The sequence below is a fragment of the Crinia signifera genome, chromosome 4, assembly GCF_055691185.1.
Source record: "Crinia signifera chromosome 4, ASM5569118v1, whole genome shotgun sequence".
Lineage (NCBI taxonomy): Eukaryota > Metazoa > Chordata > Amphibia > Anura > Myobatrachidae > Crinia > Crinia signifera.
This window is the reverse complement of record NC_139220.1, coordinates 297,867,051-297,883,771: the sequence shown is the minus strand read 5'-3', so window position 1 is coordinate 297,883,771 and position 16,721 is coordinate 297,867,051. Positions and strand designations below refer to the sequence as shown.

Here is a 16,721-nt window from a genome sequence, read left to right as displayed (position 1 = left end):
TAAGGGGCGGATCCGGACATGACATGTCATCCAGGCATTTACAGACAGCGCTACATGCCTCAGCGCAAGTGTCGATGTCCAAACTGCCGCCCACTGTCAGACAGGCACTGCGGGCGGCGTGCAGGCTGTGTGCACTCGTGGTGCAGGGAGCAGCTCTCCATACTGCCGCCCGCTGTCAGACAGGCGCTGCAGGCGGCGTGCAGGAGTGACAGTGAGGGCTGAGGCAGCGTTAGCAGAGCAGGGAGGGAGACAGCGCCTTTTCAGCATGGCGCCTCCCTGCTTTGCAGGAGCTGCTGAGTGGGTAGCGCCGGCCCTGGCTGCAGTGCACCACCTCCTGCCTCCGGCATGCCGGGGGATCACTGTACGCCTCCTCACTGCATCCACTGGAGCTTATCCGGGGCTGCAGCGCACCAATGCCAAGCTGCACCTATATCCCCCCCCGGGTGCAGCGCCCTGGGAGCCAGAGAGTCCAGACTCCCAGCCGCAGTACCCAACCACCTCCTACTCCCTGACCCAATGCAGCTCCCTGTAGATGAAGCGTAGCTGCTGCTCATCAGTAAGCCAGGCAACACCGCCTGAGAGTGGTGAGGCTATAGTGTATGGTGCATGGCAGCCCAGCTGCATCGGCTCCAGGTGCACTGCTTATCCATGCTAGTCCATGCTAGTATGCCATCCAGGGGGGTCCACAGGAGGGGGACCGGAGCCGTCGCACCCATACATAACATCAAATAATTTTTTTATACATTTTCTTTAATTTGGCAGTAAGAGCCTATTGCCCTGGGGTCTCCGGCCATACTCCCCCTACCCCCCCCCCCCCCCAAAAAAAAAGCAGGACAGTTGGGAGGTATGGGTATACTAATGCTCTTGATGACACAGGTTACCGAAATAAGGATTGCTATGGGTAATGGATGGTGGCAGAGGAGGGGGCCCATGTGAAGGTTCCAGTTCGGACCCCTTTTCTCTGGCAGTGCAGTACAGTATATTCTCCAATTGAGCCAAAGTCTAATGTGCATGCTGAGGTCTCAGGGAGTATGGTGCCTGTGCCGTGTCCCCAAAGACACCTCTATTTCACATGCGTGGTGACCATATTTTAGTGGTCTTTACCACTGCGCTCTTGGACCAACAGAGAGGTGAGTAGAATGAAATGGGTGCAGGGTGTACAGTGTGTGGGGCCCCTGGACCCAAAGGCCCGTGTGCACTTCACACCTTGCACCTCTTATAGATATGTCAGTGGATGGTGGGTGTTGCTGGCTGCTGCTTGTATCTGTGCTGCTGGTTGATGGGTGCTTTGCTGGGAGATGTCTGCTGGGTCAGATGATCACTAGTGGCGGTGCTAGGGGGCACCAGACAGAATTTTGGCTAGAGCCTCAAATTGGCTAGGGCCGGCTCTGGATACAAAATACTGCAGACTTAAGAATGTGTTGTTGGGCAGCCAGTAACATTATCCTCTTTGCAGGAAGCCCATCACAGAAACCTCCATCTACTCCTCCTCTATGTTGTGGTCACTGGAAAACCATATCAAAAACTATTATTTTCATCATGGTTATTATGCTGGTTTCCTTCACGTATCACAATAAGTTTGACACAAGCAGAGATATAGTTTTGTTCTCCACGAACACTTCGGTTCCCTTTGGGTGGTCTACATTCAAGTTTCCATACCTCATAGAAGAGGACGGTAAATGTACAAGCGGTCCACCATTTTTGCTTCTGCTCATTCCTTCAAGACCTGAAGAGACTCAGACCAGAAATGTTTTGAGAAAGACTTGGGCCAATGAGACTTTGATAGCGGGTATCCCTATCACAAGGCTTTTTCTATTGGGGTGGCCAGCTAGCAATGAAAATGAAACTCAGGAGAATGTGATACAGGAGAGCTTCATGTTTCATGATATCATACAGCAAGACTTTATAGACTCCTACAAAAATCTCACCCTCAAGACTATGATGGGTATTGAGTGGATCAGCCGCTTATGTCCTGGTGTTAGTTACGTTATGAAAGTTGACTCTGACATGTTCTTCAACCCTTGGTTTCTTGTGGAGAAAATCTTGCAGCCAAAGAGTCCTCTCAAGGAGAATTTTTTTACAGGAAAAGTGCTGATTGGAGCTAGACCTTTCAGAAACAAAAACAGCAAGTGGTATGTATCATTCGAGGAGTACTCCAAAAATAGATACCCACCCTACTGCTCTGGCACAGGTTACGTCTTCTCTGGGGACCTGGTGGAAAAGATTTACATGCAAGCAAAGACTTTACACCTATTCCTTTTTGAAGACGTATTTGTAGGAATGTGCTTGAAAGCATTAGGGATTCCAATCAGCAAGCCAGCAGGAAAGTGGTTTATAATGGACAAGATTGAGTATAGCAGATGCCAGTTTACAAAGCTTATTACAGTCCACCACTATACACCAGAAGAGGTCATGAAGCTCTGGCCAGACTTCACTGAGGCTGTAAAGACCTGTAGCTGGTAGAGTGCCAGTTTCACTCTAATACCTCCTTTCACACCGCACCTCGGACCCAGATAATTGCTGGGTTCCTATTGTGTTGCCCTGGGTCGAGGAATGGAGTGAAAGCACCAAAGCTTATAACCCGGTTTTAATGGTTAAAGCATCAAGATCCTGTGTCCGAATCAGCATTGCAATCTGAAAGGTGTATTAATGTGACTCATTTATTTTGGCAGTGTGAAAGAAGCCTTAACACATGGAGATCACTGTAGCAGAAACCGCAGGAAATTTTTGGGCCCATTTGAGACACTGATATTAGGGGCTTTACGCAACTTTGTTGATGCTTATTGTCATACATTTCAGCTGAGGATCGTTCATCTGTCCCCTTGTTTTGAGTTTAAGAGCAGGACCTCACACATCATACTGTAACTTCCCTTATAGAGATATATGTGGACCTGCACCACCATACCAAGTATAATATATACATAAAACAGGACTCGGTACTTGTGTAATAGCACGGCGCCCACTAAGCAAATAGCTTAGTGGGCTATTCTGCGTAGTGAAATCGTATCGCATCGCATGCCATTATTGTATGGCATGCAATGATATACGATTTTCCTATTTAATTTATTCACTGCTCTCTGTCAGTGAATAAATCAAAAAACTCGTATACGATCAAAAAATCGGGTCCGATGAAAAAATATATCTATATATATTTATATCGGATGATATATATATATATATATATATATATATATATATATATATGGTACTCTTTACTTAGAAGGGCGCCCACGATTTTGATCGTGGGCATCGTTAGTAAAAAATCTCGGGCATCTCGGGCATTGAATGCACTAAAAAATCGGGTGCGATCAACCGACGAGATGCCCGAGATTTCCCAAAGGGAACAATGTTAAATGTCTCAATTGACCCAATTTTCCTGTTCAATGCCTCAATTGACCCGATTTTTCCATAGGAAACAATGTTAAATGGGCCACAGAGGCCAAATAGGCACCCTGAAGTGTATAATGGCCACCTGAATTGTTAACGCCACCCCACGATCAACGTCAACCCGATGCGTGGCGAGCGCAGCGAGCCCGCGAGGGGCGGCGGTACGCGTCCTACGACCTTTTCATACCCCCACTATCCACGTCGGCGTGGAGTTGAGAATAGAAAGTGTGGCGAGCGCAGCGAGCCACCGAGCCCGAAGCGTGGCGAGCGCAGCGAGCCCCGCGAGGGTACGCGGACAGCTGTGAAGCCCGCGAGGGGACGCGGATACCTGTGAAGGTATCCACGTCCCCTCGCGGGGCTCGCTGCGCTCGCCACGCTTCGGGCTCGGTGGCTCGCTGCGCTCGCCACACTTTCTATTCTCAACTCCACGCCGACGTGGATAGTGGGGGTATGAAAAGGTCGTAGGACGTGTACCGCCGCCCCTCGCGGGCTCGCTGCGCTCACCATGCTTCGGGTTGACGTTGATCGTGGGGTGGCGTTAACAATTCGGGTGGCCATTATTCACTTCAGGGTGCCTATTTGGCCTCTGTGGCCCATTTAACATTGTTTCCTATGGAAAAATTGGGTCAATTAAGGCATTGAACAGGAAAATCGGGTCAATTGAGACATTTAACATTGTTCCCTATGGGAAATCTCGGGCATCTCGTCTGTCGCATCGCACCTGATTTTTTAGTGCATTCAATGCCCGAGATGGCCGAGATGGGCGCCCTTCTAAGTAAAGAGTACCATATATATATATCGGATCCGATATTGGATCCGATTTTAACTGTTATAATGGCATTTAATGTGGTATACAATTAAATGACATATAATGTCATTTATTTAGCCCCCCCCCCCCAATATCCACGTCATCCCGAAGCGTGGCGAGTGCAGCGAGCCCCGCGAGGGGCGGCGGAACGCGTCCGCTCGACCTTTTCATACCCCCACTATCCACGTCGGTGTGGAGTTGATGTAATATAGGGTGGCGAGTGCAACGAGCCACCGAGCCCTGAAGAGTAGTGAGCACAGCGAGCCCCACGAGTGGACGTGTATTATGTTACATGTATTACGCGTCCCCTCGTGGGGCACGCTACGCTCGCCTCGCTGCGCTTGCCACACTATATAAAATCAACTCCACGCTGACGTGGATAGTGGGGGTATGAAAAGGTCGGGCGGACGCGTTCCGCCGCCGCTCGCCATGCTTCGGGATGACGTTGATATTGGGGGGGACCTAAATAAATTACATTATATGTAATTTAATTGTATAACACAGGGGTTCCCAATCTTTTTCATATCACGGCACCCTAGCGTTTCAGAATTTTTCCACGGCACCCCTAGGCCCCCCCAAAAAAATATAAATTAAGTATATTGTTTTTATATGTGCTACTTAGGTTCAGTTATGTGTTAAAGGGCAGGATTTACTTCTGAATGTACACTTATTTTATGATTGGCAGCCACCAGCACTGGTTTTGTCCATAAATAATTGATCATAAATTTGAATTGATCCTGGTCCACCAACCCGAGGCACCCCTGCAAGTGTCCCGAGGCACCCCAGGGAGCCACGGCACACAGTTTGGGAACCACTGGTATAACACATTAAATGCCATTATAACAGTTAAAATCGGATCCGATATCAAGTCCAATATCATCCGATATATCGGATCCGATATCAGATCCAATTTTTTCATCTGACCCGATTTTTTGATCGGACCCAATTATTATATTACATAAAATGCCATTATAACAGGTAAAATCGGGTCCGATATCGGATCTGATATCGGATCCGATTTTTCATCGGACCCGATTTTTTGATCGTATACGATTTTTTTGATATATTCACTGACAGAGAGCAGTGAATAAATGACATAGGAAAATCGTATCTCATCGCATCGCATGCCATACAATAATGGCATGCGATGCGATACGATTTCACTACGTTAGCGTACATAGGGAAAGTGGGCGCTGTACTAATACACAAGTACCCAGGACTCTGAGTCCCATACCCTGTACTGCTGCAAAGCCTGTTATACTGTAGTAACATCCTTGCTGGTTGATGCAAGCTCTTTTGTTGACTTAGTACATGCATGGGCCCCTGTTTGTTCTCAAAAACCCATTATTACAAATTGGTAAACAGAGTACGTTGTCTCTCTTGAGCCACATTTCTCTAAGCTGCAAAACATGGACATAATAAATGTTGGTGAGATACATTCAGCAATGGGAGCACATTCTATGTGCCCCAGTAGGGCAATGGGAAATGGGGTCAACTACAATAAATGTTTAAGTTATTTTGTGTGATGTGATGTTACCGTCAACTCTAGTCTATCAATATCTTAATGAATTTCACATTTGTTTGTACCCAGAGACATGCCTAGGCTCTATCACATTCCAGATATGACACAGAAAATAATAGTGCCTCAAGGCATGGCCGGGAAAAGGGGGCATGGCCTCAGTGGAGGGCACAGCTTTGCGGGAGGGACATGGCTTTACTTCTTGATATTGATGAGCAGTTCGGATTCTGTGGACTCCGAACCGCTCCAAACATAGCCGGCCCGACATCCCACGAGCAGCGCTCGCGAGTTTCTGGCTTTGTTCAGGAATCTAGACGCCTAGACTATAGAAGCTCGACGTCCAGAGAATTCGGCACCATTTCACAGTCACGCTTCCAGCTGCGCACAGCTTTGCTCGTGGCGGGTCTGGGCGTTAGGCAGAAGGGGTGTTGAACTTGAACTTGTCATCAATCACTTGTCATCAATCATTAGTGTGCAGAGGGGTGTTGTGCAGAGGGGTGCAGTGCAATCAGTGCAGAGGGGGGTTGTGCAGTGCAGACAGAGGGGTTTTGTGCAGTGCAGACTGCAGAGGGGTTTGTGCTGTGCAGACTGCAGAGGGGTTTATGCTGTGCAGACTGCAGAGGGGTTTGTGCTGTGCATACTGCAGAGGGGTTTGTGCTGTGCATACTGCAGAGGGGTTTGTGCTGTGCAGACTCAGAGGGGTGTTAAACAGTGCAGAGGGGTGTTGTGCAGTGCAGAGTGGTGTTGTGCAGTGCAGAGGGGTGTTGTGCAGTGCAGAGGGGTGTTGTGCAGTACAGAGGGGTGTTGTGCAGTGCAGAGGGGTGTTGTGCAGTGCAGAGGGGTTTGTGGCAGTGGAAAAAAGGGGGGGTTTGACTGCGCTGATATCCAATGTTTAACAAAATTAGAACTTAGACTTTTCGAGTACCACTATATTGGTTATTATTTTATTTTTTAATTATGGTTCTAAATAATATAAACTTCACAACATTTTAGGTCAGATATTGGTCATTAAAAAAAAAAAAAAAAATAAGGGGAGGGGAAAGGGGAAGCGAAATTAAAATATTTTGACTGAACTGATGAATATTGTAAGTCCATATGGTACCGTATTTTTGGAGAAACCAATTGGTTTTTAGTGCTCTGTATGTGCAGATCTGATGTCCTTATTCTTAGATATCCTCTCTTGGTATTGTTGAGAATGGGACATAAGTAGTAGAGCCCCGCTGGCAGTTCTTTGTTTGGGGATCCAAATTCCTCTTATGTGAATTTGCCAGCAAGGAATTGGGGGTTGCCTCTGGGTGATGGTGCGGCCCAGGATGGTGTCCACAATGAATCAGGGGTTGCCTCTGGGTGATGGTGTGGCCTAGGATAGTGTCCACAGTGGATCAGGGGTTGTCTCTGGGTGATGGTGTGGCCCAGGATGGTGTCCACAGTGGATCAGGGGTTGTCTCTGGGTGATGGTGTGGCCCAGGATGGTGTCCACAATGGGGTGTTTCAGGACTTTCTTTGTATTCAGTTTGTGGCAGTGCAGTGCAGACTCAGCAGAGGGGTTTGTGCCATACTTGCCTACTTTTGAAAAGTAGTTTCACAGAGTTTTCAGGGGTCACCAGATTTTGCCGCACAAAGTGCTCCATTGAGGGAGCGTGTCATGTCCCGCCCAACGGGCGTGTCTAGCTTCACCTATGGGTGTATCTATTTCCACAGGGGTGTGTGGTAGTGGCAGGTATAAATAAGGTGGGGGATGTGGGCAGTGCAGCATGGCTCTCTGGCAATATCCCCCATTGTCCTTCATGTACAGACGACGGAGATGGGCATCGCTAACAAATCGCAGCAGCATGCATCATTAATGATATAATGCATACACACTTGCGGATGCTGGACGTGACAATCGGCAGCAGAATGAAGCGGAGGGCATGCTCTGTTGTCCTGCATGTACAGACGAAGATGATGGAGGATGTCGTTGATGACACACACATCATCAGTAACAGTGGGCAGAATGCAGAAAGCAACTTGAGATGCTTGCCGCCAGTCTCTGCATGCACTAAGGCGTCTTATAACGCCGTACACATGAAGAATTTGTCAAAGGGCGGCTATTGCGTCCTTTGCGATGATAGGACTTCTGGGTTTGGACCCAGACACACAATCCCCACATGAGTATCACTGCTTACTGTATGCACACAATGTCCACAAGGCTAGTGCCGCATATGCACACAATGCCCACAGGATTAGCGCCGCCTACGTCCCAAGACTTGCGCCGCCTATGCCCACAGCACTAGCACAGCCTAAGCCCCAAGAATAGCACCGCCTATGTCCACATGACTAGCACCGCTTACACAAACAATGCCCCCAAGACTAGCGACACCGACGCACACATTGCCCACATGAATAGCACCGCTATGCACACAGTGCCCACAAGACTAAAAAATTACGCGATTTGGGCGTTTTTTGACCATTTTTGAAAAAATCCAAAGCCTTTCACTGCTGTTTGACAAAGCCAAATCCAAATCCCGGCAACGGATCCAAATCCAAATCTTTGGGCCCGGTGCTCATCTCTACTTCTTGATCCCTGTTTTTGTTACTCCAGGGGGTCAGTGAGGTGCGGGCTTCAGTTTGGGCACCTACACAGTGAGAAGCCGTCAAAATACTGCATATCATGCTACGTTGCACTCTTTGGGGGCGCATGTCGACATATGCCAACATAGACACCCAAGAAATTTGAAAAACTCATGACAATCTTTTCCTGTGTCAATCTTATCCATGATGTCATTTTGCACGTGTCAACCTTTTGTCACTGTCGAGCTTTTTCATGTGGCAACCTTTTGCCTGTTGACCAATAGTAGTCGACCTATTGACTGTCGACCAATACCCTGTCAACCAAATGATCCACACTCGCGTACGACATAGCAGGAAGACACATATCATGCATACTTGCCTACCTGACCCTCTCCATGCGGGAGAAAATGCTCTGTTCCTGGACTTCCCTGGTAATGTATGATTGCCATCACCTGTGGGGAGCTAGGTAAAGGTGTTTCACCACAGGTGATGGCAATCATACATTACCAGGGAAGTCCAGGAACAGAGCATTTTCTCCCGCATGGAGAGGGTCAGGTAGGCAAGTATGATATCATCAGGGCCGGATTAACAATGAGCCTGATGGAGCTACAGCTCCAGGCCCACTCTCCAAATTTGTAGCTGATGGCCAGGGCTTTCCAACAAGCCCAGCCCTGTGTCGCTAGCCCCCCAGGAACCAGAGATACCGCCAGGCAAACCTGGAACGGTGTCCCCATAGGATAACATGGGACCCGCCACCCGGTTCCAACGGCTGCCAGTTCCCACTCCGGCATCACAGAAGCTCGAGGTTGATCTCAGTCGAACCCAAATCGCTGGGCCTTCAATCTGATACCTGGTCCATATTGGGTTAATTGGTTCTAGAGATATTGTGGGTAAACCAATTTTTTTTTTCATTTCTGAAATGTAATTTCATGTTGTTTGAGGACAGATTTCTCTGGAACCAAACGGCCCAGTTTCACGGGACCAAAATCATTCGAAGCCTACATGTAAATGGGTCAGTTGGTTCCGAAGATATAGGTGTTTGTTTAAAGGGGGGTGGCGGTGGTTTTATCTCCCCCTCACACCAAAAAATGCAGGGATTAGGCTCGTGTAAAAGGGGCCAGTCCGAGAATGTCCCTGCATGATCCTGGGACCATTTTCCTGGGTAAGTCCCTGCATTTTCTGGTGTGAAAGGGGTATTATTTCAAATAGCCGGGATATGCAGTGCTCTGAATACAGCCGGGCAGCCCCCTGCGATCTGCCCGGCTGTCAATCAGTACCAGATTGAGCCTTTGGGGGACCCTGGGCACTTTAGACAGGGGGACCCCCTTGCACTTGTCATTACTGGCCACAAACTGCATGAGAGAATATTATACTGTCAAAACACAGAGTAAAGACAGTATAAACTTGGTCAATGGGTAACTGCTTACTCTATAGGACTGTAGGAGACCTCACAGTGTCAGTGCTGCCTATGATTAAAAACCCTCCCATGACTAGGCTGCTGCTGCTGTCCTCGATAGGCCTGAGAAGCATGTAATGAGCTCCACCACTCAGAGCTCAGCATAAACCTCTCAGCCTCTGCCCTCTTGTGAAAAGTGTCATGTGACTTAGTCAACTCCCAGTAATGCACTGCACACTTGTGCAGTCAGTGTGCCTTGGCTCCTGATGCTCAGCACCATTAATCATTGTCACATTGGCAGATAGGTGAAGCTGCAGCACTACCGCACTCCCATGCACAAAACCTTTAGCTAAAAAAAAAAAAATTTTTTGTTAAAAATACATGCCAACCACGGGGGGCCCCTAGCTAGAGGGGGCCCATGGGTACTGACCCCTTTTGCCTGCTTTAATCTGGCCCGGCTGTCAATGGCTGTCATTTCTGCCTGGCGGTGGCTGTCCCCCAGTTACCGCGAGCATGTATTCCCCCTTGGCAATTAACATGTAATCCCACATGGCAACGAGCATGGAACCTCTGGCAATGAGCATGGAACCCCTAGCAATGAACATGGAAACCCTGGCAATGAACATGTAGGTAAGCAACACTTATGTAGCATCATTTTTAATAGGCATTATGGTGTTTGGCATAATACCTAATGGACATTATGGCGTGTGGCTTAACATGTAATGGGCATTATGCTGTAAATTTTTAATGCGCGCCTTTGGCACACAATGCCTCTATTTATGAAGCATATTGTGCATTATTGCTCAATCTGTTTGGTATAGTGCAGGCATGTCCAAACTATGGCCCTCCAGCTGTGAAACTACAAGTCCTATCATGCATTGCCACAGTTTTGCTATTAGGGAATGCTAAAACTATGTCAAGGCATGCTGGGATGTGTAGTTTCACAACAGCAGGAGGGCCATGCCTGGTATAGTGTGCATTTTGGCTCAATCCATGTGGCAAAATATGAATTTTGCCTTAATCTGTGCAGCATATCGTGAATTTTGACTCAATCTGTGTGCCATAGTGTGAATTTTGGCTCAATCGGTGTGAATTTTGGCTCATTCCATATGTCATAATATGTAAGAGGCAAGAACAGTATAAGGGGGTTACTATTGTGTTGCATGATTTGTATAAGGGGTATATGGTGTGGTAAACTAGGGTGACCACATAAAAGGTGCTGAAATGTTGTCTACCAAGTTTCGGCTTTCAGTATTTTTTTTATGACTGGAGTGCCGCCTCACCCCGCAAGTATATTAGGACATCGGCATCCTGCGGGTGCACCTTTGGAGGGCACCCGCCAATATATCTCCGTGCATTTTTCTTATGCCAGCCCAGTGTGTTTTTCAGGCATATATAATTAGTTGAAAGCATTTACACAAATACATACACACCCATGAGCAGAACACCCAAACAGAACACTGGTCACGCCCCCCACATTATAAGGTGCTGGCCACAACCCCTATTATTGCGCATAATAGGCCCTTGATCATTTTCAGCTCCAGGCCCATTTAGACCTTAATCTGGCTCTGGATATCATGGAGTCCGTATGCAAGGTCCAAACTGGTCAGCCCAAGGCTGGAATTCCTCACAAAGTCATGACTACAAAAAAGGGCTGCTGGGAGGATAAAGGCTGAGATGAAGTGACCCGATTGGGGCTGTCGCCAGTCAATCACGCCATCCGATTTTCAAGAGTCTCCCGGACATTTTAGGAGGAAACACAAGTATGCTGCACACTCACAAACACTCATACACACTCACAAAAACACACACGTTACTATATTCCCCACTGCTTCATAAATAGAGTAATTACAGACTAATTATGCTAATTGGAGACTTCCAGGTGCTAAATCTATATTCAGTTGTCGTTGCCATTGTGGTGATAGAGCAAGTATCATGATCTATTTCTTAAAATTAATGATAGGAAAAATCAGACATACTCTGGACGAACATAAAAAGGTACTGTATATGGGGAATTCTATAGAAATCACATCATCTCATTTTCTGTCCTGCAATTGAATAGCAAAACAGCAACTGCTGTGGTAAAGGCCCAGATTTGAATTTATTGTCCTCTACTGAATTCCTGCATTAATGTCCCAGACAGACTGCTTCATCATGCCACCAATTGTGGAACAACAAGTGCCAGCATTCCCAGGTTTTAAGGGCTTGTTGGAACTTGTGGTTCACCTATAGACAAAATATTACGGTACTTGTTGTTAGAAAGCAGCGCCCTGCGTCTGTCTCCATACACACTGGTTAGTGGGCAGCCTACAGACTGCCTTGTCCCCTTGCAGCCACTGTAGCTAGACGTCACCTTGAGTGACAGCTTACATAGCAAATAGCAGGGCAGAGCCCCCTGACCCTGCTGGCAGCGTTTCTTTCTTGTAGGAAGTGATAGTGTGCCTCAGCGCATGTGTGACATCCTCCATGCCTGTTTGCAGCTCCACGTGCATCGGAGCGCGTAAGAGCAAGTCCCGCTGTACTCCCGTTACAAGCGTGTCCTTTATACAGGGAGATCCATCATCTGTGGCAGTAGCGTCGCTGGGAGAGATACCGCAGCGTAAACCAGTCAATTGCCATTAACCCTGCACAAGCTGAACGCTACAGATAAGTAACACCTGTAATTGTGATTCCTGCATCAGTTGTATTGCACCTGAAGTTAACCACTGAAGTGCTGTTGTATTCTGCAAGCTTATCACTTGAATAAATCTCAAGCTGGTTACATCTTCTAAAGTGTGTCGTCTAACAACCACACAGCACGAATATATAGACACTCTGCCAATAGGTTATGGGCCCAGCACGTCACGTGTGCGAAGATTAACCCCCTAAAGACCAAGTGCTAACGCAGTACATAAAAGAACACAAAGAAATATTTCTGAATTGACATTTGTGGAAGAGTTAACGGGAATGCACAGTACAGGGCATAGCATGAACTTTCCAAAACTCAAAGGCTCAGAGAATTACACTACATGGAAGTTTGCTATGGGAATGCAGCTTAAAAGGGAGAAGCTATGGAAAGTCACAATAGCCCCAGGAGATAGTCCAAACCCAGAAGAGGTAGACAAGGCCATTGGCACAATAGGCCTGGCTGTGGAGCAGCATGTTTATTCTACGATCTGTGGGAAAGAGTCCGCTAAGGACATGTGGACAACTCTACAAGGTGCTTATGAGAATAAAGGCCTAATGAGGAGGATAAGTTTGAGACGCACACTGTATGGAACAAAGTTGAATGCATGCAAGGACATGAACGATTACATTGATAAAATACTATCAATAGCTCAGCAATTGGCATGTGTAGGAGCAAAAGTGGATGAGGAAGAAGTGGCGATGGTAATGCTGCAGAACTTGACAGAAGAATTTGACTTCCTAGTTGTCGCACTAGAGTCGAATGAAACCAAGCTTACAACAGAAGTTGTGAGGGCCAAGCTACTACAGTTCCAAGAAAGAATCCACAAGGATGCCATAGCTGAGGGTTCTGCCTTAGTAGCAAAGGGTGCAAAACCCAAGAAATGCACATTCAAATGTTATGTGTGCCACAAAGTAGGGCACAAGGCTTCAGAATGCAGGATGAAGAACACTAGTGGTACGCACAAGCGGCATGACAAGAAGAACGAGTCGGCACTGAATGTAGCAGACAAGCCAAGGAGGGATTGCTGGTACATGGACTCGGGAGCCTCTAGACACTTCAGCTGCAACAAGGAGTGGTTCAATTTTTTAACACAGTGTACACCCACAACAGTTACAGGGATTGGTGAAAAGGTCCTTACTGCATCAAGTGTTGGGACAATCACGGTGAGACTAAGAATTGAGGGACAGACAGTAGTCACAGATATCCAAGACGTCCTGTATGTATCAGAATTGGGAAGTAACCTCATCGCTATCAGCGTACTCGAGGCAAAAGGCTACAGAGTCCAGTTTGCAAAGGGCAGGTGTATGGTGCATAATGAAAGAGGGACTGTAATTGCTTCAGCAACCCGATGCAACCAACTATATGTCCTAGACACAGATGAATGTGTAGCTTTGGCAGCCTCTGCTGAAAATGAGTCGATGGAACTCTGGCATAGACGTTTGGGACACTTAGGATATGACAATGTCCAGAAATTAGCTGATGGGATGGCAACAGGGATCACAGTGAAAGACACCGAAAGACCTGTGTGCGAGAGTTGCATAAAAGGCAAGCAGACCCGCAACCCATTTCCCAAGTCAGCAGGCAGAGCAGAAACACAGTTAGCTCTGGTGCACACAGATGTGTGCGGACCAATGGAAGAGGAGTCAACCAGTGGTTACAAGTACTTCATGACTCTCATCGATGACGCCACAAGAATGACACACGTATACTTCATAAAGAAGAAAAGTGAGGTGGTCAAGAAAATTGTGGAGTACAAGAACCTAGTGGAGACTCAGACGGGCCTAAAGCTAAAAGCCCTGAGATCCGACAATGGGGGAGAGTACGAAAATGAAGAACTAACCGACTTCCTCAGGAAACATGGCATAAAGCATCAGCTGATGATGGCCTACACGCCTGAACAGAATGGCGTAAGTGAGAGGGCGAACCGAACGATCGTCGAAAGAGCACGAGCAATGGTGAATGATGCTGGCCTGGAGAAGAGTTTTTGGGCAGAAGCTGTATCTACTGCAGTATACCTGAAAAACAGAACACCCACAGTGGCCGTGAAGGGAAAAACCCCCTTCGAGGCCTGGTCTGGGAAGAAGCCAGACATCAGTCATCTCCGCGTCTTTGGGAGCAGAGCTTATGCGCATATACCAAAGGAGAAGAGAAAGAAACTTGACCCGAAATCAAGACAGTGCATACTGCTAGGCTATTGTGAGGAGAGCAAAGGGTACAGTCTCTGGGATGCAGAGAACAGACGTCTTTTGAAATCAAGAGATGTGATATTTCAAGAAACAGCATCACCCACAAAAGCAAAAGAGCAAGAAAAGCAAGCACTAGTAGAGGTGTGTGAAATAGAAAGCATACCTGAAATAGAAAATACCGAAGAGGGAAGCGAACCAACAAACAGGGCTTCCGTAAGAAGCAACAAAGGCATACCAGCCAGAAGGTATGAGGAAGAATATGCGAACATTGCTTTCAGTGAATCTCAGAGTATTCGAGAAGCGAAAGCGTGCAGTGATTGGGCGAAATGGAAATCTGCAATAGACACAGAGCTATCAGCACTGAAAGAGAACAATACTTGGACCATAGTAGATAGGCCAAGCAACCGCAAGACAGTCAAGAACAAGGGGGTCTTCTGCAAGAAGTTAAATTCAGACGGAGAAGTTGCCCGTTACAAAGCCCGTCTTGTTGCTAAGGGATACACACAGAAATCCGGGATTGACTATGGGGAGATATACTCACCAGTTGCAAGGTATAACACTCTTAGATTAGTAATTGCAGTCGCCACCTTACAAAACTTACTGCTATACCAACTAGATTTCGACTCAGCGTTCCTGAATGGAGAACTGGTTGAAGAAATCTACATAGAATCGCCAGATCATTATAATGAGGATGAGCTTCAGACAGAGAAGGTGTGTCTTCTGAAGAAATTCATATACGGCCTAAAACAGAGTGGTCGTTGCTGGTACATAAAATTGGACGCAGTACTACTGGAAATGAATTTTATTAGATCAGAGACTGACCACTGCCTTTATCACAAAACTCTGGGAGAAAAGTTGTTCATCATAGCTGTCTATGTGGATGATATACTTATAGCAGGTCATGAAGATCACATCGAAGGTGTGAGGGATCAGCTAAAGCAGAGATTCAAGTTGAAAGACCTAGGTCCAGCGAATAATTTGTTGGGAATGAGAATTGTTCAAGACCTGCAAAAGGGAACAGTCACAGTCGACCAGCAAATGTACATCGAGGCAACCATTTTGAAGTATGGAATGGCAGACTCCAAGTCAGTGAATACACCAATTGACAAAAGTATCAAGATAACAAAAGGTATGTCACCAACCACACAAGAAGAGGTAGAGGAAATGCAAGATGTTCCTTACAAGAACGTGGTTGGAAGTCTTATGTATGCAAGTATTGGAACCCGTCCAGACATCACTCATGCAGTCAGTCGGGTGAGCCAATTTGCAATAAATCCTGGAAGGCAACACTGGATCGCAGTGAAGAGGATTCTGAGATACCTAAAAGGTACAAGTTCCTTGAAATTAAAGTTCGCCAAGACAAGCAATTCAAATTTGAAAGTCTTCTGCGATGCCGACTGGGGAGCAGATGAAGATGATCGACGTTCCCATACCGGTTACCTATTCACACTGGCTGGGGCAGCAGTTAGCTGGGCGAGTAGAAAACAACCCACTGTTGCTCTCTCAACAACTGAGGCCGAATACATGGCTCTTACAGAGACATCAAAGGAAGCACTCTGGATCAAAGAGACTTTGTGTGAGTTAGGTCTACTTTATGAAGAAGAGACTATCAGCATCACATGTGATAACAGGGGAGCAATAGATCTTTCCTGTAGTACCAAGCACCATGGAAGGTCGAAACACATCGCGATTAGACACCACTTCATCAGAGAACTAGTGGAGAGCAAGTCCATTGATGTTGAATACATTGCAAGCGAAGAGAATGTCGCTGACATGCTTACAAAAGGACTGTCGACAAACTTGCTTATTAAGTTCGTGAAGGACTGTGGACTTGTTTAAGTTCAAAATGTTGATTTGAAGTTTTGATGTTCTGAGTGTCTTTCTCTCTAACTATATTTTCGGTTACAGGTACAACAAAGGACAAAGTATTGTATTAAGTTCTTTTATGTAGCCGAAGACAGCCTTGAGCGAGGGGGAGTGTTAGAAAGCAGCGCCCTGCGTCTGTCTCCATACACACTGGTTAGTGGGCAGCCTACAGACTGCCTTGTCCCCTTGCAGCCACTGTAGCTAGACGTCACCTTGAGTGACAGCTTACATAGCAAATAGCAGGGCAGAGCCCCCTGACCCTGCTGGCAGCGTTTCCTTCTTGTAGGAAGTGATAGTGTGCCTCAGCGCATGTGTGACATCCTCCATGCCTGTTTGCAGCT

General features: G+C 46.9%; 1 protein-coding gene across 1 annotated transcript; it reads left to right on the top strand.

Moving 5' to 3' along the window:
* The first annotated feature begins 1,539 nt into the window (after positions 1-1,539).
* LOC146073234 (beta-1,3-galactosyltransferase 2-like) lies at positions 1,540-2,463 on the top strand. Its single transcript, XM_083180422.1, has one exon. The coding sequence runs from the start codon at positions 1,540-1,542 to the stop codon at positions 2,461-2,463; it is 924 nt and encodes a 307-aa protein (XP_083036548.1).
* The last annotated feature ends 14,258 nt before the right edge of the window (positions 2,464-16,721 follow it).